Here is a 24,011-nt window from a genome sequence, read left to right on the forward strand (position 1 = left end):
TTTAAATCGAAAAAAGAATTCTTAGATTGCTACTAACCATTTTTTTGTTGTACCAAAATATACTAAATTTGGAAGAAAAGTGAGGATAAGGAATAATATTATCTTTAAGCTTCTAAAAATATTATAATAAAAGAATTTAAGGAAAAATTCACCAAAAATACAGGTCGATAGGTAGTCAGGTAGGCGTATAGATCGACCGGTAGTCGAACAAACCGTTAAGTAGTCGAATAGACAAATTAGTAGTCGGATAGATCGATTGGTAGTCGAACAAGCCGATATGTACTCGGTTAGACTACTTAGTAAGGAGTTCACTATTAGCTTTGGTAGACGAAAGATGATCCTAATAGGTGACACATGATCCTAGTAAGTGGCACATAACTCTTGATAGACAATACTTGATTCTAATAGACAATACATAACTTTCAGTAGGTGATAATCCTCGATAGACGATACTTAGAATATATTATACATTAAATTGTTTTAGGATGAAATCAATATTAATAGGACCAAAAGTAATTGGTCATATACATTACAAAAACTATTATAACTTTTTTTTCATTTTATTCCTTTTTATTCTTTTTCATGACAATAGTAAATTCTTTCATCAACTATGTGTTTCTATTAATTTTTTATTTTATTGTCAATCTTGATTTTTTTTTTCTTGAAAGGGTCAAAATTGACCAACTTATATATATTTCTATAATTTCATATAATTCATATTACTTCTTTCACTTATGTCTAATTAGTATTCTAAATTTTGTTAAATGTCTGGGTCGTAAATATAATATCGTTTTCTATTAGTTTTCTTTATCAACAAAATTATCACAAGTAATTAAAGAGAATCTAACAAAAAAAAAAGTTTTTAATTATGGTTGAAATAAGCTCTTAGATGATACTAGTCAAATTATTGTTGATTCAATTGTCATTCAAAATTGATCAAAATGACGATGGTTTTAACTTCCATATAATAACTATTTTTGCAAGACTTGTTAGAAGTGGACTTTAAGCCTAACTCAACCCCACGAAACCGGCTTGTAGGGTAAGGTTTGCATCCACTTATAAAGTATGAATTAACCTTATCTCTAGTCGACGTGAGACTTCCAACAAGACTGATGAAGTATTATTATTAGTATTAATATGATTTATAACCATATAACAATGTATTTTAATAAGAAAATCATACAATCATCAATTATACTATATGTCCAAATTAAACATACATAAGTGATTTTAAATATGAAAGTCTCTAGATATCAATTGTGTATTACCTAAAAAGTTAATACTTAAGGAGGCTGTAATTGATAAGTTTTTTCTTAAGAATAAATTAATACCTCAAAAATCAATACTCATTTCGGAGTATTGGATTTAATGAAAGGGATGAGGACTTTAAGTAGTATCTCATATTATATTACTTGAGTTTTTTCTTTTCTGTTTGAAACTTGATTCTAACCAATAATTTTGTTAAGAACACCAATAAATCAAACAATCTAAAATGTGCAATAACACAAAGGCTGGAATAGAAAAAATACACAATGGACATTAGGTGCATTATGAAACACAAAATGTCCAAAATGGGTGGTCGAAAATGTAACGTAACATTAAATGTAACGTAAGAATAAATAACATTGAAATTATCATAGAAACAATTTCAAATGCTTTACGGTGATATATAGACAATTTTATATTCAAAAGACTTATTGTTGAAAGCTTTCCATGAAGATTGTAGTACTTGCAAAATTAAATAAAATATATAAAATATAAGAAACATTGCAACACTACAATTAGATTAGACTAACTGTTAAATTAAACTTAACACACAAAACATTTAAAAGCTATCGTTGTCCCTGATAATAATGAGAAAAAGTAACACATATACATTAAAAATCAACCTTACAAATTCCTCTCAACGAGAACATAATCCAAATAATAATAATAATAATAATAAATATAACTTCGATAACTAAAGTGTTAAGTGTATTTATAAAGTTGAAGATTCATCAACTTATTGTCTTAAGATTTTGGATAAAAAGTGGTGTCAATCCCTTGAAACAATAGGTTAATGGATCTTCAACCTTATATGGTTGGACTCAGACTTGAATTATCAACATGTATTACACCAATAAATTATAACATGTAATCACTATTTTAAAATGAAATAAGAGAACTAAAATAAAAGTATATTTATAAATATTATTATTCCAAATCTGACATACTTCTAGTTAAATTGCCTATTTTGAAAATTTGTTCATTACGATTTTTGTCTTTAAAAAAATGTTTCAAAAAGTGACTAGAAATAAAAGTATATTTAATTTTGACTATTAACCGATGTAAGACTATCGAGTGTGATAAGTATAATTATATTTAAATTAACAAAAATATAAATAATCCGTAAAAAAAATGTCATTATTGATTGAACATGTAGATATTATTTTTTTGGAATGGTTTACTTAACTGATATACCTAAATGAAAGATTGGTTGATATGTGAAGCAAGCTTTTTAAACTAAGCAGGGATGCTACTTTTGCCTTTAATTTATGCGACCATGGTGGCTTTGGTTTTGCAGATAAGAGATTCGATGTTTTTCATTTTGTTTTTTTGTGCTTGGTGTTCCCACACTCCTCTACTCATTATTACATCTTCAATTCAATAATATTGTTGTTTTTACAAATCATTCTCAGTATATTCTTCTATAACAAGAACAACAGAAAAACAAAATAAAAAAATAAAGTAAAATACAGAGTCACATAAAGAGAAATTAATTGTTGGAGTTTGTATTGATTGGACTTCAATGGCTTATTATATAACATGTAGTGACTATTGATATGTATTTCCTAACATCTGGTTGTTGTTTGGTTCCTTTTCTTCAGTACATCACACATTATATATTATTGCTTATAATATATATTCATTTACCATATGGATCGACTATGTCTATACAACTTCAAAATTAGGTACAGACTAAAATAATAATAATAATAATAATAATAATAATAATAATAATAATAATACATTTATAGTTCTTCAATTTTGAAAATAAAAAGTTTAAATTATAAAATGTTTAGCATTTTACATAAATAGGTTAAGAGGTGTTATACACCTGATGTGATTGTTTACAAAATTGAATGTGCTTAATTAATGCTTTTTTTTTTCTTTTCAAATATACCATAAATAAATTGTATAATGGGTTTGAGAGATTTTCTTTCTAAGATGTAAGTGTTTTTTGAAAGAAAATATTTTATAAATAAATAAAAAATAAAATTTTGAAAAAATTACCTAAGATATTACAAATCAGTTTACACATAATTATTTTTAAATTATAAATAATTTAATTTCATTTTTTTTTGTATTTTTTACACATATTTTAATTTTCTTTTATAAATTTTTAAAATAATTCAAAAATTATTCTTTAAAATACAAATTTAAATAAAAAATTTATCTTAAGATATAATACAAAATAAAATTAATGTAAATATATTTATTTTTGTTAAAAAAAATTAATTTCATTAGTTTAAATATCATATAAATTAGCAAAAATAAACTCTAAGTATAATCTTCAATTGATGATATTTTTCCCATTAGCAACTTTATTCTAACTATTTATCGTAAAAAATATACATAAAATAATTAACAATTAATGTGAATATAATTTTATAATATTATATATATATATATAGGGATTTGCTAATGCGCGTACACTTGTTTTTCAGTTGGTACATTTTAGCAATGTGTACCGGATCGTTACTCACCTCTCTCATTTCTTTCAATCCTTTCTCTTTCATCTCTCTCACTCCAACCTTTTCTCTGTCATCCCTACTGTAGCCTCAATTGAAAAAATCAGAAATACTTACCTTTAAACAATTTGCCTTTGTAAAGAGTTGAGTCATTGACATATTCACCTTTAGGCAAAGGTTCATTCAAGATCTCTTCAATTTCAACATCTTCACTAATTTCTCTAATTTCATTATCTGCATACGTTGAATCATCATCTCTAAAAAAACCCTCCAGGCCAATTACCAATTCCTTCGGATGTCATTATGCTTGTGAAAATTAGATAAAATTATATAGGACAAAAATTATAAAATGAAAACACATTATAAAGTCATTTTTTGTAAGAAATTGTTTAACAACGAGTGTTTCTGATTTTTTCCAGGCCAATTACCAATTCCTCTGATGTCATTATGCTTGTGAAAATTAGATAAAATTAGATAAGACAAAAATTATAAAATAAAAACTCATTATAAAATCATTTTTTTGTAAGAAATTGTTTAACAACAAGTATTTCTGATCTTTTCCAGGTCAATTACCAATTACTTTATGTTTGTGAAAATTGGATAAAATTAGATGAGACAAAAATCATAAGATCAAAACTCATTATAAAATCATTTTTTTGTAAGATTGTTTAACGGCAAGTGTTTCTGATTTTTTCAATTGGGGTGTTTCTGATTTTTTCAATTGGGGCTACAGTAGGGTGTTTCTGATTTTTTCAATTGGGACTACAGTAGGATGACAGAGAAAAGATTGGAGTGAGAAAGATGAAAGAGAAAGGGTTGAGAGGAATGAGAGAGGTGAGTAAGGGTTTGGGGGTTTCTTTTTTTTTTTTTTAGAATCCATGGCATATAAGTATATTTTTGTCTACTAAAATCCGGTACACATTGCTAAAATGTACCAACTGAAAAACAGGCGTACGCGCTTTAGCAAACCTCATATATATATATATATATATATATATATATATATATATATATATATATATATATATATATATATATATATATATATATATAACGTGTGACTAAACAATTTGATAATTGATAAAACAATAAATCTAATAAAAAACTTATTATAGACTCTAGTTTATAATTTTGATATCATGTTAACGTTAAAATTAAAATTAAAATTTAATTGAATATTACAAAATCAACTTAGTTAATAAATAGATTAAGAATATTTGATATGAAGATGAGTTAGTTTTTATTCCTCCCGTTACAAAATTACTTATATCTATTATCTATTAATATTTTTTTTATCATTATAAATTTTATTCGAAGGTACTGTGTATATAATTATTTTACACGTTATTGAATGTGAATAATAGTGTCAGGAATTAATTGAGTCAGTAAATAGAGTGTAATTATATTTCCTTTTCAGCTACTACTTTTTATAGATATATAATTACATCTTTCTATTAGTTTATACATATAATTTGCTCAGGATATATGAAAGGAAAAAATATATTAAATCTTCAATTCTTATGAAAAATGAGCAATTAAATTTAACATCAATGAAGTGTAGAATGTATTAGAAGGTAAATTAATTAGAACTTATAATAGATTACAATGCCTTTTACATAGATTAATTGTGCATATAATCAATTTAGCATGTTTTAATTCAAAGGAAATGTCACTAAAGAGATTTGATAAGCATAATTTCCTTTATACGTTATGATGATGTTTCCAAAATTGTCATCAGCAAAAGATACAGACAACTCAATGCGCACTCTATATAGTTCTTTCTCGTTTTAAATGCTTATAAAAGCAAAATAATCATTAATGTTTTCCAATTACATTTGTTACAATACGAAAAAGGAAATTATTAGTTGTAAATAGAGTAATTTAGCATGTGTAGTAAATCCGAATTTAAAATACCTTGTACGTAACACTTTATATTTATTGAATAAATTTTTGCGAAAAAAATTGTGTTAAATAATTGTTCAATTTATGATAATTAGATTTTTCATTATTCTTTTTTTTTATTTCTCAATCTCACATTAAAAATTGTTAGTATCATGTAAAATTAAATTTATATTTGATGTGAAGTTAGACATAGGTCTAATATACTACAATCAGAGTGAATATATAAAAATAAATGTTAGAAAAAAAAGGTTTTATGATAATAGGAAAGAGCATCTTGTTGTCATTGATATCTCTATATTTTGCGGTGTTCCTTATGCACCGTACAAGAAGAGGACAGAGAACACAACACAACACAGAGGTTCATGAATATAGGAAGGTCAAAAAGGAAAAAACACACACTCCCTGTCCCTTGCCATTTCCATCACATGTCTCATCTATTGCCACGTCACCCTATCAAAAGTCTAACCCCACTGTTGATTTATCACATGGTCTATGAATGCGGTCTCATGTTATAACCCCTGCACCCTGTTTCACTTTATCATTCTCCCGTGTTTTTCTTCTCTTTTTCCCACAGTCATCTGCTATGAATACCCAGCCACCTCTTTTCCCTTTCTCGCTCTGGTTGTTCCCTTGATACATTCACCCAGTTTTTCTGTCCTCTTTTCCTCTTGGAGGAGCCTCTGAGTCTGCTCAGGTACTCTCTCTCTCTCTCTCTTTCTCTCTCTAAAACTAAGGCAGCTTTTGAAAGCTTATGCTTTTGCAAAGATTTCAAATCTGGGTTAAGGTTGTTGGGAATATTTTGTTTGCTTCAAGGTCTTGAATTTAAAGGCTTTTAACAAAGGGTCTTTGAGTATTTTGTTATTTGTCTCAAATTCTACGATTTTGTTGTGTTCAAGAAGTTTTGGGGAGAAAAGAAATAAAATTTCGAAGAAAGGGGTTTCTTTGTGTGTTTTGGTTGATGAATTTTTTAGATTTGGTTTATTTTTGTTCAGATTTGAGAGCAACCTGGGGAAAAATAATTGATTTGTTTGTGTTTGATGTTGCAGGTGTTCCTTGTCAAGATCCTCGGTTGAGTTGTGAAGGGAAAAAAGGAAAAAACATGAATCAGTGTGGTTATCAGCAGAAGAAGACCTTGACAACCTGCGAGGAGATGAGGATGGAATCAGTGGTGTGCCCTAAACCTCGAAGATTGGGCCTCATGAACCACTCAACCTTTGATAACCACATCAGACCCTTCAGGCCACCCTTTATCAAGTATTCACTCTTCTGTTTTCTTTCTTTTTTTAATTAAAAAATATATATCTAATTTCTTAATTTTGCTGTGGATTTTTTTGGTCTAATCAATTCATTTTGTAAAATTTCTGACTTTATAATTGTTGGCTAAAATCAACAGCTACCAATCAGAAATTGAAGATTCAGGAGTTGGGGCTGAGCTTATGGACATCATTCTCCCTAAGGTATATTTTTTTTTTCTGTCTCAATCTGAAAAGAAAGTTTCTTTCTTTGAGATAACATCTCCATCATGTGGTTTGGGTGTTGTTTTTGTTGTTGTTGAGTGAAAGAAGTGTGAAATCTAACGAAAGATTGGTTTAATTTGGTGTGTTTTGCAGAGATCTGGAGGGCAATTGGCCTCATCACCCCCATTTTATTGTGGATCTCCACCCAGCAGAGCCTCAAACCCTGTGATTCAAGATGAGCAATTTGGTAATGGTATTGAGAATTTTGGTCCATTCAGCTTGGCACCCCCTTCACCATCTTCCTCAGCCAGAGGTTGTGTGAGGATGAAGTTTGGTCACACACCAGCTGCAGTGAGGATCGAAGGTTTTGATTGCCTCAGCAGGGATAGGCGCAACTGCAGCATTTCTGCCGTTGCTTAATTCAATTTTAAACAGAGAAAAAGGAAAGCAGAAGAGTCAGAAAGGAGGATTAAGAATCACCAAAGTTCTAAGAGCAGAGGAGATTTTTGGGACTAAGGAGCTAATCTTAATTTTAAATCTTATTTGTATTATATGTATATACTGGTCTTATGGAAGTTGTTGATGAGTTAATTAAGGTGTCGTCATGTATAATTGAGAGAGATGGTGGAAATTTTCTCTTCTTCCTAGTTTTATCCTTTTTGAAGAATAATAAAGAAAAGGGAACAACAACAACAACAAATCAAGGAAAAGAAAAAGGCAAGCAAAAGTCTTCTTCTTCTCTCTTGTTAGGTCTATATATATGATGGGAATGAAACTTTCTTGTGAGTTTCATGGATCCAGAGTTTGTAACTTTCATGTCATTTCAAGCTCAGCTCCTCCTTTTGTAATTGTATTGTGGAGGAGAAATTGAGGACTTATCTTTGGAATCTTTGTAAAATATATTTTTTGTGGGTGCCCTATTTGCAGGTGTCACCTGTTTCAATATATGAAAGAAATATTGTTCATACTTTATTCATGGTATTCCTTTAAAAGATCAAAACTTTAAGATCAAAAGACAGAGATGAATATTGCTTGTCTTACAACTGGTAACGGGTCATTAGTCTAATGAGGAAAACTAAATAATCATAATAATAATAATAATGAATTGTTATTGTAAGAGAATCATAGGAAGCTTCATAGACCATGATATGGTCAGCTTTGGAGGCTTTTGTCTGCTAATATTTTATTCATTGTCTGCAAATTCATTTGATAGATACTATGATAGACTTTTCTTTTGAATTTTTGAGGATGCAAGAATGTGGATTGATAACTATTTGGTGATGTGAAGAGGTGTCTGTGCAATGGTGTGAAAGGGTGAGTGGGAGAAATAAGTAAGTTCTGTTTGGTTGGATAAATGACGAAAAAAGTGATTTTGAAGCATATAGAGAGAAAAAAAGAAGGTGGGGTATGTAATGTGACAAGCACAAATGCAGAAACGTGTGCTTGTTACTTTATTGTGATGGGTGGAAAGTGGTTAAGAAGGAAGTGGCATGCATAAGGGTTTGTTTGTTTGGTGGGTGATGGTTGTGATATGATGCATTCATTTATTTATTAGTATAAATAAAGGGTTTACAGAAGCAAGTTGAGAAAGCGCGTTGTTTGGTGGTGCTTGCTGCTACTGTCTTAATTGCTTCTGAGAAATTTCTGAGGAATTTTTGCATTGCAATTAACTATTCAAGTTGAATAATCTTCTTTCTTTTTGGTAACATCGTGTCATTATCATCTTCTTAGAAAGATACAAAAATGAGTGTGTAAGATTAGATTGCGACTATATCATAGGAGTTACGTGATAATTATTAATTAAAACATGTAAAATCTATCACAAAACTGTTTCCTTTTTCTAATTACTGTTTTTTTTTTATTTGTAGAGATTAATTAAACCTATATCAAGAAGTTTACAAAAGTTCAGATTCTTAACGTTTAATTCTTGAGGATGCATAAATTTTATTTTTTAATATCTCTACGTAAAATAATTTATTTTATTCTCTTTTAATTTCTATATTCTAAATTTATAGATACTAAAAAACGAAAATAGTATGTGTATATACTAAAATTGAGTGTAAAATCTAAAAGGTTAAATTTATCCGGCTATGGGAAGGAAATGAATAATTAAGCTTGCGTATTTTTATAGTATGGTTTGTTTTTGTTATTTTTGAAGAAAAGTAAATAACTTTCTAAAATAACTTCACCTTTTAAAAGGAATTAATAACAAAAATTACATTAAAAATATGTTAATACATTACCATTTCTATGTAGTTGAATTCTTAATTAAGTAATGATAGGTCATCTTTCCTTAAAAAAATGATAGGTCAATTACTAAATATGTTTATTTTTCCTCTACCTTGCATGAGTTCCTTTTTGTTTAAAGAAAAGTTTGTATAGAAGAAATAGGAAAACACTCATCACTTTTTAAATTAATTAAGTTTTACCTTCTAAAAATGCATTCATAGAAAAGTATATTATTTTAAAAAAAATACATTGTCATTTCTATATTCTTGAATTCTTATTTATAGGTCAATTAAAAAATTGATGATTTTTTTTTGTTAACAAATTATAAGTAAATTAATTAGTAGGTGTTTTTTTCATCAACAAATATTACTCTTATATATATATAATTATCTTGTTCTTAATTAAAGATAGATAACTATATAGAGGAAATGGGAGAAAAAATATGTGTTTATCTTCTCCCATATATCAATACTATATTGCTTTTAAAAGAGGGAGAAAGAAATACTATAGAGGAAATGATTAAGAAACTAATAATAAGCATTGATTATATTATTTGTGTTCAATTATTTTCTTCATTATTTCTTTTGGCGTCTTCTGATAGTTATGTCCTTTTCTTAAATAATTATGATTATTTCCCTTTTTTTAATGTTGAATTTTTAAAACAATGAATAAAAATAGTTCATAATAATTTGCAAAAACATATATATTCAATGCTCTTCATTTTGAAACATAAGTTTTTAGAGCTTTCATTTCAAATTGAGTTTACTAAGAGAAATAAACTTACATTGATGAAGACACATAAACTGAACATTAAACATAGCTTAAAACTAATCATCTTTAAATTATCATAATGTATTCTTAAAAAGATTTAAATCAATACTTGATATGCATGAAAGTGAAAGTTACTATTGAGAGCAAAACACCACAATCTTAGAGTGTTTTAAGATAATAATTCGTAGTTATTTTTTACTCGACTTTCTAGATTCTAATGGAAATGACGCTATAACTAAACATAAATAGTATGTATAAATAATTTAATATCATTTATTCTAAATTGATTTTAAATACAAAAATAAAATAATAATCTTAAAAGTTATTAATTAAAAATTTATATTTTGTCTATCCTATCAATTAAACCGCCTACAAAATTTTACAAATATTTTTTTAAAATTTTTTTTATCCATCTTATCAATTATATAGACACACGGATTCATAAACATTGTGGACTATCAATAATTCTAAGTAACCTTTACAATTATTTTTTTTTTTTCAAATATTCTATGCATTATTTTTAAATAACTACGAGAATATTTTAAAACAATATATATGACCTTTTGTAGCATTTTTGTGAAGTTTTCAGAGTGTCTTTCTCTGTCAATTATCTTTTACTCTTTTTTTCAAAAAGTAAGAAAAAACGAGTTTTTAATTGCCTAAAAGAAATATTTTCTAATTAGATATTTGATTAACTATATGCGTATATTCATGGAAGTTATCATAATCGATTAGTTAAAAAAATGAAGATTTATATATTAATTTATGTGTAAAATATTGAAAATTTCAAAGATAAAATTAATTTATAATAAGTGAATGAAATTATTATTTTATTAGTAAGTTTTTTAAAATTAAACTATCTAAATTTATTTTTTAAATGATATTAAAAATCATGAATTAAAATTTATCATAATAAAATGTATTGTTTGTTGATGTATTAATTTGTTTTTTTATCTAATTAATTTTTTTAAAAAAATATATACAAACATTTATAAGGATGAAAGAGACTTAAAACACACTCTCCTAATTATGTTGTTATTAATAACTAAATTAGCTATGCAACATTTAATAATAGGGAATGGCTTTCCGTAAATACTTGGAAGCCATTTTACTGTATAACACCATTACATAATCATTGTGTTACTTAGCATTTAAATTGCTAGTTGATCTTATTTATATAATATAATCATTGATTTCAGAAAAACCATGAACATGTTCAAACGAAATCATGTTGTTCGTGATTCTTATCTGGAATAACTTTTAAATTATACATATTCACAAGTGAAACTCATAACCGCGAGATAGCCAGATTTCGAATTCCGGACATATTTATTTTAATGTTTTTTTTAGAGAAAAGTTAATGTAAGAAATATTTAATATAATTAAAAAATAAATAAATAGATAAATTATTTTACTATTGTTCATATTTTTATGATTTCTTAATTTTATGGATAAAAATTGTTTATGGAGGAATAATTCTTAATTTTATTACATTTATTTTAGTTTAATAAAATTTATTACTATTTATATCTTATTTTTAATAAAATTTATTATTTTTTAGTCTCTTATAACTATAAGAGAAAAAGACACAACAAACACAACACAATCATAAAAGTATTTGTCCGGAATATCATGAAACTCGTATATAATGAACAAAATTAACTTTAGCAACTCTACATGTAAATTATACATTAAAACTATGCTTAATTTAAATATATTAACATTTAAAATTAGAATACATATTTATGTCATTTGTTGAACTTTTATGTTAAATAAGATGTACTTGATAATTTTTAATGAGAATACTATTTGTTTGGATAATTTTTTTTAAATAATTTTAAAAAAATAAAATTAGTATGTTCATATTAAGCTAATAATAAATTAAGTTGTAAAAATTATTTCGTATATTTTTTAAAAAATTATTTTTAGTTTGTTAATAAGTTATTTTTAGTTCATGAAAAAAATTATCTTTTAAAAATTTACGATTTCATGGAAAAGTTCTTTAAAAATACTTTAAATTCAAAACAAGGAAAAAGAAACTAAATAAATAAATGTTGCATTAATAAGCGGAAAAATTATATGTAGGAAAATTTTATTATATTGCCATAATTTTATAACTATATGATTTTCTTAAGGTAAATATACTTAATTGGGTTAAATATATTTTTAGTTAATTAATTGAAAATAATTAATTTGTAGTCATTCAACAAATTATCATTTTAGTTCTCTAAAACGCATAGTTATTTTTCTAATTATTTAGAAAAACTTAAATCGTTTTCTTTTAGAAAATAAATGTACGATGAAGTAGGGTAAGTGAGAGAAAAATTCAGATGTATATAAAAACTTGTGTTGACAATTCAATATATATATATATATATATATATACACTGCTACAATTTTGAAGATATGTACATTGCCTCCTACTTTGCTGCTACAGTTTTGAAGATATGGTGTGTTCAGTTCTAAAGTTTGCTTCAAATACCTGAAATGAAAAAAAAAACTGTGGAATAAGTTGAATTCTTTATTAGCAGAATTTTCTAACAAACAAAGAACTAGCAGACATCTAGAAAACAATTTTTTCCATAAATATTTTTAAAACAGAAAAAAAAATATTTGAGTTTTTTATGTGCACAAGTTAAAAAAATAAAAATTCATAAAAATTAGGTGAGGAAATTTATAAAAAATAATTTAAATATAAACTCAATTTAACGAGAAAGATTTTTTTTTTCTATTTTAGAAGAGTTTATAAAAAAAGTTAAACACGGTGAAAATTTTAGTTACAAATGTGATAGAATCTAATTCTATAACCATTGTAGTTATTGGGAAGGGAAGAATTATTAGCATTTAACAAATAAAAGCTTCATAATTATAACTAGAAATTTTAATTTTTTATTTTAATTCTCAACATATTAAAATTAAAAGATTTTTTCTCACATTTTTTTAAAATCAAATTGTAGTCCTTAGATCTACACTTTTTCCTCTCTACAATTTCAAAATTAGGATATATAAAACATATTTAAAACTATTATTGACATCAGGATTAAATATATATAATATTTACGGGTTGAACTTCAAATACAAATAAGCAAACTAAAAGTCGTTACTATATTAGATAATTGTATGCTCTTTTTGAAAGAAAAAAAAAACCCTAATCATGTGCAAATCAATAATCATAAACCTACCTTCAAAGTTCTTACCTTTTCCACTTTTTTATGGTTTTGGTTTCTCTTTCTAAATGATCCTGTTTGATTGAGAAAAGTTCATAACTGATTAGGCAGTTTCAACGTTCTCAGAATTAGCACCAGGATATACATTTTTTAGATCCTTAAGTAATTGTAACTTCTCAATCTCCTCATCTTTAACCGAAATAGTGTCCTTCAAAGAAGCCACCTGAAAATTCAAGTATAAATTTGAACAAGTTCTTATAAGAGACTACGAAAAAATAGATGCCATATCATAATGTATTTGATATATTCATAAACGATAGGAAATTATAATTATATTTTGACATACATAAATTTTTTATATTTAACCAATTATATATCTGAATGATATCATTATTTATCCAAAACATTAAGACAATGGATTAATGGGTCTTTTATCTTTATATAATGTTTTACTTTTTTATTTCTATCCAATGTGAGACTTAAGACTCATACTTGGATTTCTAACAAAATAAATGTAAAAGTGCCTTATGATACCGTTTCTTAAATATAAAAGTTTATTTTTTTATATCATTTTACTTTTGTATTTTGTATCAAATGAATGGAAGCGTATCTCATGGTATCTTTCTTCTAAGACGGTTGAAAAGGAAGTAAGAACCATCTAAATAAATTTAAGCACCTGTTCCATTAATTCTCTAACATCTCTTCCTTCTTTGCTACTTTTAGCAGCTCCTAACTCAACTCCGGAAACCCTCTCAGCAAACTTTAAAGTACTCAAAGATTCAGAAAAAGACTTTACATCAGAATTAATTTGGACCAACATGAGTGTTTTTGCTTGACCACCTGTGCGACGAAAAATAGAATGTTACCTCATCAGAAAAAATTGATACAGAAAACCTTAATTTTTCACTTTTTTTTGAGGATGCTAGTTAGACAAGACAAGACATCTTGGCAACAAGAAATGATGATTTTACCAAGAGATGTTTGCAGAAGTTGAGTGAGCTTGCTATTTCTATATGGCACATGAGCAGTCTTCTGAGAAAGTGCAAAAATGACATCTCCAAGAGCAGATAGTGATTTGTTGATATGTTGTGCTTCCTTGAGTCTATCCCCAGTTACTTCAGAGCGATCAACTCTTTCACTTCCTGCTAAATCTACCAAATGAAGATTACCATGAAGAGAGGAACCAGCCTTTTTATCCATCCCACGAACATGAATTGAGACAACACTGTATACACACATTTAATGAAACATTATGGTAGAAAGCTATTATTACATTGTTAAATTGTGAAGAGAGTGAAAACACAAACCTGTGAGAACGACTACTTCTTTCGTTCATAGCTGTCGAACCCTTAGCTCTATTTTTCAGACCAATGTCCATTAGCTTTATGACATCTTCAGGTGATTTCACAGGTTGCATGGTAGCATCAGGCACTGCTAATCCATTTGGTTGAGCATTACTCAGTATCCCAAGTGTGTGTAAATCAAGGAAATCATCGTTCAGAGACATCACATGCTATTTTTTTTTCTCTAAAAAAGTAAGAGAAAGAGAAAAGAAGTTCATGCTAGAAAAAGGATATTTCTTTGAAGCATCAGTTGTTAATAAGTCTCGAACTTGTTCATTGTATATCTCAATTACTTGAACACCAATCTCATACTCTATGGAGCTTTTTCTACTTGTAGATATGCTGAAGAGATCATTAAGAGCTCGATAGTTAACACCAACAGTCTCGGGTGTTGCATTATTTGGACCACTCTGAAAAACAATGGCAACATATATAAAAACATAACAAGATCAAAGTTTGAGATAGTGATGAAAACGAAAACATATATGGTTAACCCAATGACAATATGCTGAGAAAAAGTTGCATACCATTGTGAAAGTTTTCCCTGAACCAGTTTGACCATAAGCAAATATACATACGTTATACCCATCCAATACTGATCGTATGAAGGCTTGTATGTCAGCATACACCCCAGCTACATCATTCAAGTGAGAAAATCCAAATGAAGAAATGGAGTCAACATGCATAGATATTATATTATGAAGTTGTAAAAGTTCATGCATTCAAAACCTTATGATAAAATGGAGATTATAGAGAAATATAACCTTGAGTTGAGGTTGGACCATAGACCTTATTGAACTTAAATGTTTTAAGGCCTTCCTTTCCTGGTTTGGAAGGATTTGCCACAACCAACTCAGTTTCACCAATGTGTTCCACAATAGATTGTTTTTCCTTTTGACCAGGAAGAAATGGTCTAAGTCGACAATATACTCTTATATTTCCTATATCAGAGAAAAGTCCCATGTAAATTCACAGCACATACCTCCATCTATTAACTGTTGGACAAACATAAACAGTGCTACCTTTTAATTCTTGAACTTCATTGAACAGTTTTCGGTTTTCTGCAAGAACTATTTGATAATTCTCAGCTGCATCTACTAGTGGTTTCAGATTTAAACCTAAACAAGTTACTACAGTTATTAACTGGTCAAAGAAAACAAGAAAATTTGGAGGGTGAGCATAAAGTGTAATGTAACATACCTAACTTTTTACATTCCTCAGAGTAAATAATTTGCTCTTTCAAAGCATCTTGCTTGATAGATTCCCATGATAATTTCAATGTCTGAATTGCAAGTTCGATAGAATATTGTAACAGTTGACATCACTATAATAAGATTGACATTTCGTTGTATATAAGTTTAGTTACCTTTATGGAACTGAACTGAATATTCACATCTTTTCGTATCTGGTTCTCTTTCTGCATCCACTTCTGATATTTTGACTCGTAAAGGGTTTCATTCTCTTTAACCTTATTTCTTAGTTTTTCCAACAAATTTTCGTATTCTTGTGATTTCTCTTTCAGCTCTTCTTTACCAGCCTCCACTTTTGCTTCCCATTCTGAGCATCGTACTTCATGTGTTCTTTTCGTTGTTTCTAGTTCTTGCTTAAATGATGAAATTTCCATACTTTTGTCCTCTACCTCTTTCATATATTTCATAATTTCTTTCTCATTCGCCATTTTTTCATCTTGAGCTTTTGCTTTCAGTTCTGAGCATTGTGCTTCATATGCTTCTTTCGTTGTTTCTAGTTCTTGCTTAAATGCTAAAATTTCCATGTTTTTGTCCTCTAGCTCTTTGGTATATTTAATAATTTCTCTCCCATTCGCCATTTTTTCCTCTTCAGCGTTTGCTTTCAGTTGTGAGCACTGAACTTCATGTGTTTTTTTCATTGTTTCTAGCTCCTGTTTAAATGCTGAAATTTCCATATTTTTTTCCTCTAGCTCTTTGATATATCTAATAGTCTCATTCCCATTTGCTATTTTTTCCTCTTCAGTTTTTGCTTTCATCTGTGAGCATTGAACTTCATATGTTTTTTTCATTGTTTCCAATTCTTGCCTATATGCAGAAATTTCCTTATTTTTTTCCTCCAACTCTTTAATATAACTGATAGCCTCTTTTCCATTTTCCATCTTTTCCTCCTCAGCTTTTGCTTTCAGTTGTGAGCATTGTACTTCGTATGTTTTTGTCACTGTTTCTAGTCTTTGCCTCAGTGTTGAAATTTCCATATCTTTGTCCTCTAGCTCTTTAATATATCTACTAACCTCTTTACCCTCTTCGCTCTTTTGCTCCTCAGCTTTTGCTTCCAACCGTGAGCATTGTACTTCATATTCTTTTTTCATTGTCTCTAGCTTTTTGATTAGTATTGAAATTTCCATATTTTTGTCCTCCAATTCTTTAATATATCTGATAGAATCTTTTCCATCTGTCACGTTCTTCTCCTCAACTTTTGCTTTCAACTGTGAACACTCTACTTCATATGTTTTTGCCATCGTTTCTACTTTGTCTAGTTTTTGCTTCAACGTTGAAATTTCCATGTTTTTGTCCTCTAATTCTTTAACATATCTGATAGAATCTGTTCCATCTGTCATGTTCTTCTCCTCAACTTTTGCTTTCAACTGTGAACACTGTACTTCATATGTTTTTGATATTGTTTCTAGTGTTTCTAGATTTTTCCTCAACGTTGAAATTTCAATGTTTTTGTCCTCTAACATTTTCATTACATCTTTCTCATCTGTCATCTTTCCCTCCTCGGCTTTTGCTTCTAATTCTAAGCGTTGCTCTTCACACGTTTTTTTCATTGTTTCTAGTTTCTGATTTAATGCTGAAATTTCCATAGTTTTGTCCTCTAACTCGTTAATATATCTATTAATCTCTTTGCCATCTGCTCTATTTTCCTCCTTAGTTTTTCGTTCCATCTGTGAACATTGTACTTCGTATGTTTTTTTCATCGTTTCTAGCTTTTGTTTCAATGTTGAAATTTCCTTAGTTTTATCCTTCAACTCTTTAATATATCTCATAACCTCTTTGTCGCATTCCCTCTTTTCTTCCCTTTTAGTGTTCTCAATTAGGTTCACATCATTTTCCTTTTCTTCTTGCATTTTAGTCATCCTAGTTTGTTTTAATTCATCTACCTTCTTTTCTTCTTTTTCAATCCTCTCAGTCTACATGAAAAGGCCAAAGAACATGATTCATTTTTTTTTGTTAGCTACAAAACACAAAAATTTAATAGGATTCTCTCATATTTTATGTCTAGAAGTGCATACATATGTTACTTGTAAGCAAGAAACATTACCTTCAAATGTTGAAGTTGGTTTATGCTAACAATCTGTCAGAAAAAGGTTCCTATGATAAGTAGAAAAGCTTGTATTTTGTACTGATATATGTACTTTGTATTAATTCACATGCAGAATGATATCCAAAGCTATTCAGTATACCTCTCTTTCTTCCTCAGTTCCAGATGCAAGAGCTTCAAGGACTCTGATTCTTGAGTGATATTTTTCTTCACGGGCCTTAAAAATATTGTTTTGCTGAAGGTAAAAAGGAACATAGCACAGTGAAAAAAACAACTGAGAAAAACAAAGACTAACCAGCTTTTGAAAATCATGCAACTTTAACGTACAGTTTTTAAATGTTCTGCTTGAGTTGATATACGTCGCTCAATCTCTTGCACAACCTTTCTCAATAAGCAAGCCACACGCTGAGATATAAAACATCATTGTTACACAATACACTTTAAATTACATGTGTAGAAAATTTTGCATGCACTGATATCTTATTATTAGGATAAACTTCTCCATTAATATTTGATGAAGATAAAACCCAAATGAATTGAGTATGTAAAAAGTTCTTCTTGTTTAACTTCTCTGAAGGTTAAGGTAGATAGATAAGTTTTTCCTTATTTTCTTCTCTCAGAAGTGCTTATGAGTACATTTATCCAAATAATATAGACTTGTTCTTTTTCATGAATGCATTTGTTATTTATTTATTACTTGGGGTATTTCGCCATTTCTTCTTTCAACACTTTCTTCCAAAATACCATTCACCACACTCAAAAGCGACTGAGTAGGAGCATTCTGCAACAACAAATGCTAAAACAAATCAGTGATGTAGAAAAAATGTGAATTGTGCAAATCTTTGAAGGGGGTGAGAGAAAAGAACAGGAGAGCTTACATCCAAGCTAGTTGATTTCATCAGTTCTGAAATTTTGGCTGAAGGATGATCAGCATAGCTTCCTTGTTTTACTCGAAACACCTCAGGAAACTTGTTAGAACCTACTTGGTTTATTAACGTTGGTGATGGCTCTGCATAAGATGCGAAATAAGTATCATAAACACTAATATTTGGTTTTCAGAATCACAAAACATAGCCATATGAAAAATGCTTAAAAATTTGGTATTTCATCTTCATCTCACCATGTTTATAAGCATCGAAACATGCTGGAAAAGGTAAAAATTTCATCGTACCTGCCATAAGTGGACTGTGTAAAACACGTTGCAGCTTTGTTCCTGACAAAACCTTCCTCTGGGGTGAGTTAACTCCATTATTGATATTTGAACCTGAATTTCCCAGGTCTCTTGGTTCTATATTGTGGTTATTTGATGGTGGATTCATCACTATAGTTGAATTTTGTTGAAACAACACTTCATACATTAATGCGTAGATGCATCACAATAACGTCGTCCATTGTTTCATATCACCCCATAAACTATTCAAAACGTAAATCATGTCAAAATTACCTCCATTAAAGCAATAGTAAAAATCATGGTACTGGTACTAAGGATTAAATTATACAATATGTTGTCGTAAATGCTCAACTTTTCAACAGTTATGCTCAAATAATATTACATCATCCTTAAACAATTTGCAGTATCAGTTGCAGACAACACATTTTGAATTTAATCAAGCTTCATCTCACCATGAATATCAAAGCTACTAACATGGATATTGTGTAAAGCATCAAAACCAGAGAATCCAACCTTGAAAATGTTAACATTGATGAAATGTTCTTGCTGCGGCGAGAGTTGAGTCAAAACCAGATGAATATCAATTGGATTTTTCTGCGTGAATATAGTTAGATATGATAAAAATAATAATTTATCAGGTAAGGGAAATTTTGGTTTGGATTTGTGAGAGAGAAAGAAAAAGGGGTTCCTCAAAAATAGGAGAGCAATTGCATGAACACCATTGCATGAATGATTTGCGTCACAATCATTGTAGTGAAAGAACACCATTGCATGAATGTCTCTCCAAAAAGAATTTGGATCCTTTAAAGTGTTTCTTCTCACTTTAGAGAATAGAGTTATTTATGTATTTATTATTTCATGGTTTAAATTGATCTATTTTAAAATTATAAACCAAAATCTCAAACAAAAGTAAATAGTATATAATTTTATCTTGTTCATTTACTACACATTCTTCATTTCTTATCATTTCCACCAAAATAAAATAACTCACAATTAAAACAATTTTAAAATATCCACAAATAAAAGGTGAAAAAAATAATCTCAATATCTTAAAGTGTTGAAGAAAAAAAAATCACAACTCTATTATAAGTCAAGGGAAATCCTAACAATTAATAAATGATTATTGATGTAATTGGAGATACATATTTATTATTGATAGTCAAACATACGAGTCATACTCAAAGTGAATAATATCATTTCAAACCTAAAATTTTATTATAAAAATGTCAAACTTTTTCATTTCCGTCTAACAATTTTTATTTTCAATTTAAAGGATATTTTTTTCATACCTAACTAATTTCTTCTTCCATATAAATTATTAAACTTAAGAAGAATTTCAAAAATGTTTCTTCTGATCTTAAAAAAAAAAGGTTAGAATATAGAGACATGTTGTTTATAAGAATTAATCAAAATATTCTAACAAGAACGTGTATTTCTTAAAGTATGATAACACAAGAACATATAGTAATACCCAGTATCTTCATTCGGGCATGTAGCTCTATTTCAGCATATAAAATTCATCATCGAACTTTGACTATCTTAAAGGACTTGAAAGCTATATATAAAGCCACGAAATTTAGTTTATTATATATATATATATATATATATATATATATATATATATATATATATATATATATATATATATATATATATATATATATATATATATATATATATATATATATATATATAGGGGTTTGCTAACGCGCGTACGCCTGTTTTTCAGTTGGTACATTTTAGCAATGTGTACCGGGTTTTAGTAGACAAAAATATCCTTATATATCATGGATTCTAAGTTTTAAGGTTAAGGGTATTTTAATAATTTTCATTCTCAAAACTTAAAAAAAAAAAAAGAAACCTCCAAACCCTTGCTCACCTCTCTCATTCCTCTCAATCCTTTCTCTTTCATCTCTCTCACTCCAACCTTTTCTCTGTCATCCCTACTGTAGTCCCAATTGAAAATATCAGAAACACTTGCCTTTAAACAATTTGCCTTTGTAAAGAGTTGAGTCATTGACATATTCACCTTCAGGCAAAGGTTCATTCAAGATCTCTTCACTTTCATCATCTTCACTAATTTCTCTAATTTCATCATCTGCATATGTTGAATCATCATCTCTAAAAAAAACCCTCCAGGCCAATTACCAATTCTTTCGGATGTCAATTATGCTTGTGAAAATTAGATAAAATTATATACGACAAAAATTATAAAATGAAAACTCATTATAAAGTCATTTTTTGTAAGAGATTGTTTAACAACGAGCGTTTCTGATTTTTTCCAGGCCAATTACCAATTCCTCTGATGTCATTATGCTTGTGAAAATTAAATAAAATTAGATAAGACAAAAATTATAAAATAAAAACTCATTATAAAATCATTTTTTGTAAGAAATTGTTTAACAAGTATTTCTGATTTTTTCCAGGTCAATTACCAATTCCTTTATGCTTGTGAAAATTGGATAAAATTAGATGAGACAAAAATTATAAGATCAAAACTCATTATAAAATCATTTTTTTGTAAGATTGTTTAACGGCAAGTGTTTCTGATTTTTTCAATTGGGACTAAAGTAGGGTGTTTCTGATTTTTTCAATTGAGACTCCAGTAGGGATGACAGAGACAATAGGGTGTTTCTGATTTTTTCAATTGGAACTACAGTAGGGATGACAGAAAAAAGATTAGAGTGAGAGAGATGAAAGAGAAAGGATTGAGAGGAATGAGAGAGGTGAGCAAGGGTTTGGGGGGTTTCTTTTTTTTTTTTAAGTTTTGAGAATGAAAATTATTAAAATACCCTTAACCTTAAAACTTAGAATCCATGATATATAAGGATATTTTTGTCTACTAAAACCCGGTACACATTGCTAAAATGTACCAACTGAAAAACAGGCGTACGCGCGTTAGCAAACCCCATATATATATATATATATATATATAATATCAATATTCTAGGACATTTATTTATGATGACAAATAAGTCAAATATCCAAATCTTTCAAATTTTTCATTCCAATTCAATGCATGAGACATATATAAGCAATAGTAATTCAGAAAGCATACAAGTGATATCCCTTTATGACCAAAAATGGAAATTGTTCTTATTTGTTCATATTATAGGAAGTAATTTACTACAATTGATATACTTTTTTAATGATATAAAAAAACATATGTTCTTAAATCTGCAGTGTCACAGTTATGTATGTTTTATGATTTTTGATACATATATCTAGACATATTCTTCTTAAGCATACAATATATATTTAGAATGATCATATTGTCGTGTTGTATTAGTGCATGATAATTTAAAATACATTTTCTCTATTTATTGTAACTTAATTTTATATAACTTGTAATGACAAGTTTTAGTAATTCTTAGTGATAAAATGAATGAAAGAAAATAGAGGCATTTTGAGCATAAAGTAATATCTTTAATATACTGCATTAAGTACATGACCAGAATATATTTTCTTACCATAAACTATATGAACTATATTTATAACAATAAATTAATAATATTGTAACTTGGTTCTCAATAATTACAAAATTATGATGAACTAGATGTCGTGTCAGACATGGCTTTCTTTTGAAAATTTTGTTTTAATTTGTTGTCGTATATTAAGAAGAAATTAAGTTAAAAGTTATATATAGGGGTAAAATTTTTGGGAGTTAATGTTCTCGAAAAAAAAACACTGAAATATTTATATTTTAAATATAAACATAATTTATTTTTATTACGTGTAGTTTGGGATCAAATAAATAAATTTATATTTTCAACACTTTATATACGCTTTAATCCCCAAAGGTGGAAATCGTGTAAATAAGATAGAACAGTTGGTGAGCTTTCTTTTAATTTGAAATGAAATAGTTTTGCTTTTCAATAAATTATTAATATATGGTTAATAATTATTTGCTTGTTGGAGTGTCCAGGATTAACTAATACAACCTTTTTAGTTGTTAATCATCACAACACTAAGCAATTAAGATTAATTACTTATAAATTATACGTGTATCAATTTCTCTCACCTTTTGTGAATTAAAAAAAAATAACTTCATTAAATTTGATGATAAGCTTCACACTAAATAACCAATCCTAGTTAAATTTTATGGAAAACTCACTGAGGCCATGATCAGAGAAATTGTAGTCAAAAAAATATTCATTATTTAGATTTTGGATATTGTAAATTATCCTATCTAATCAAATTATTTTTATTTTTGTAATTATTCTAACTCAATTTTGTAAAAAAAAAATTGACATATAAATGATCTTTCAAGCTAATATTTGAGTAGTTTGCATCATTTCAATTTAAATATTATAGATAAATATCAGTTTAAAATATAGTTTAACACATAAAAAATTGGATGTTGTAGAATTAAAAATATTATATATTCATTTTTCTATAAGTTAAAAAGATCAAAATATATGAAATTTTAAAATAGAAAACAAATTCAAACATTTTAAGTTAAAGGATATGAATGTATAACTATTTTTTTTTTAAATATAACTTGATTTTTTAAGGTAATAATACAATAATATTTTTTTTGTTAGGTAACAATGAAAAAGTCAATACTAATGCATGCAAGAAGAACAGATGTTGAGAAAGGTTAGCTAGCTAGGGTAAATTATTATTCTAATAATGCTTCAATAATTTTAATCTGTATGATTACTTGGTTAAATTATTGTAAGTATTATTAAATTAATAAATAATTAAATTGGATTCTGCTTACCTCAAGAAATTTAAGAATTATTAAACTATGGTTGCTTATATTCAATGGCTGAATTTTTTAATACTCTAAAGTTTTGAGGGTGTACGTAAATTATAATAATGTTCTAGGAAAGAGGCATGAAGCGAAGTTCAAATTAGAGAGATGCACTAGCTAGAGAAAATAAAACTATACATTAATACATTCAATTATATTAGTGTTCAATTTTTTAATATTCTAAAGTTTTGAG

At 27.8% G+C, this 24,011-nt stretch overlaps 2 protein-coding genes across 2 annotated transcripts; one reads left to right on the forward strand and one right to left on the reverse strand.

Moving 5' to 3' along the window:
* Positions 1-6,172: 6,172 nt before the first annotated feature.
* Positions 6,173-8,062, forward strand: LOC124830772 (uncharacterized). The gene is made up of 4 exons (XM_047304579.2): positions 6,173-6,327; positions 6,680-6,887; positions 7,027-7,090; positions 7,244-8,062. Exons 2-4 carry the CDS (start codon positions 6,733-6,735, stop codon positions 7,508-7,510), a joined length of 486 nt encoding a protein of 161 aa, XP_047160535.2. The 5' UTR covers positions 6,173-6,327; positions 6,680-6,732; the 3' UTR covers positions 7,511-8,062.
* A 5,298-nt stretch (positions 8,063-13,360) lies between these two features.
* Positions 13,361-19,210, reverse strand: LOC124829631 (P-loop containing nucleoside triphosphate hydrolases superfamily protein). Its single transcript, XM_088112794.1, has 16 exons — positions 19,063-19,210; positions 18,770-18,900; positions 18,589-18,687; positions 18,219-18,296; positions 18,034-18,126; positions 17,309-17,760; positions 15,967-17,161; positions 15,801-15,882; positions 15,623-15,718; positions 15,365-15,541; positions 15,128-15,234; positions 14,835-15,010; positions 14,565-14,729; positions 14,229-14,482; positions 13,934-14,097; positions 13,361-13,480 (listed from the first exon to the last, which is right to left on the reverse strand). Exons 1-16 carry the CDS (start codon positions 19,208-19,210, stop codon positions 13,361-13,363), a joined length of 3,537 nt encoding a protein of 1,178 aa, XP_087968920.1.
* Between the last annotated feature and the right edge of the window lie 4,801 nt (positions 19,211-24,011).

Source organism: Vigna umbellata, chromosome 4 (assembly GCF_029865625.1).
Source record: "Vigna umbellata cultivar VRB3 chromosome 4, Vumbellata_1.0, whole genome shotgun sequence".
Classification (NCBI taxonomy): Eukaryota; Viridiplantae; Streptophyta; class Magnoliopsida; order Fabales; family Fabaceae; genus Vigna; species Vigna umbellata.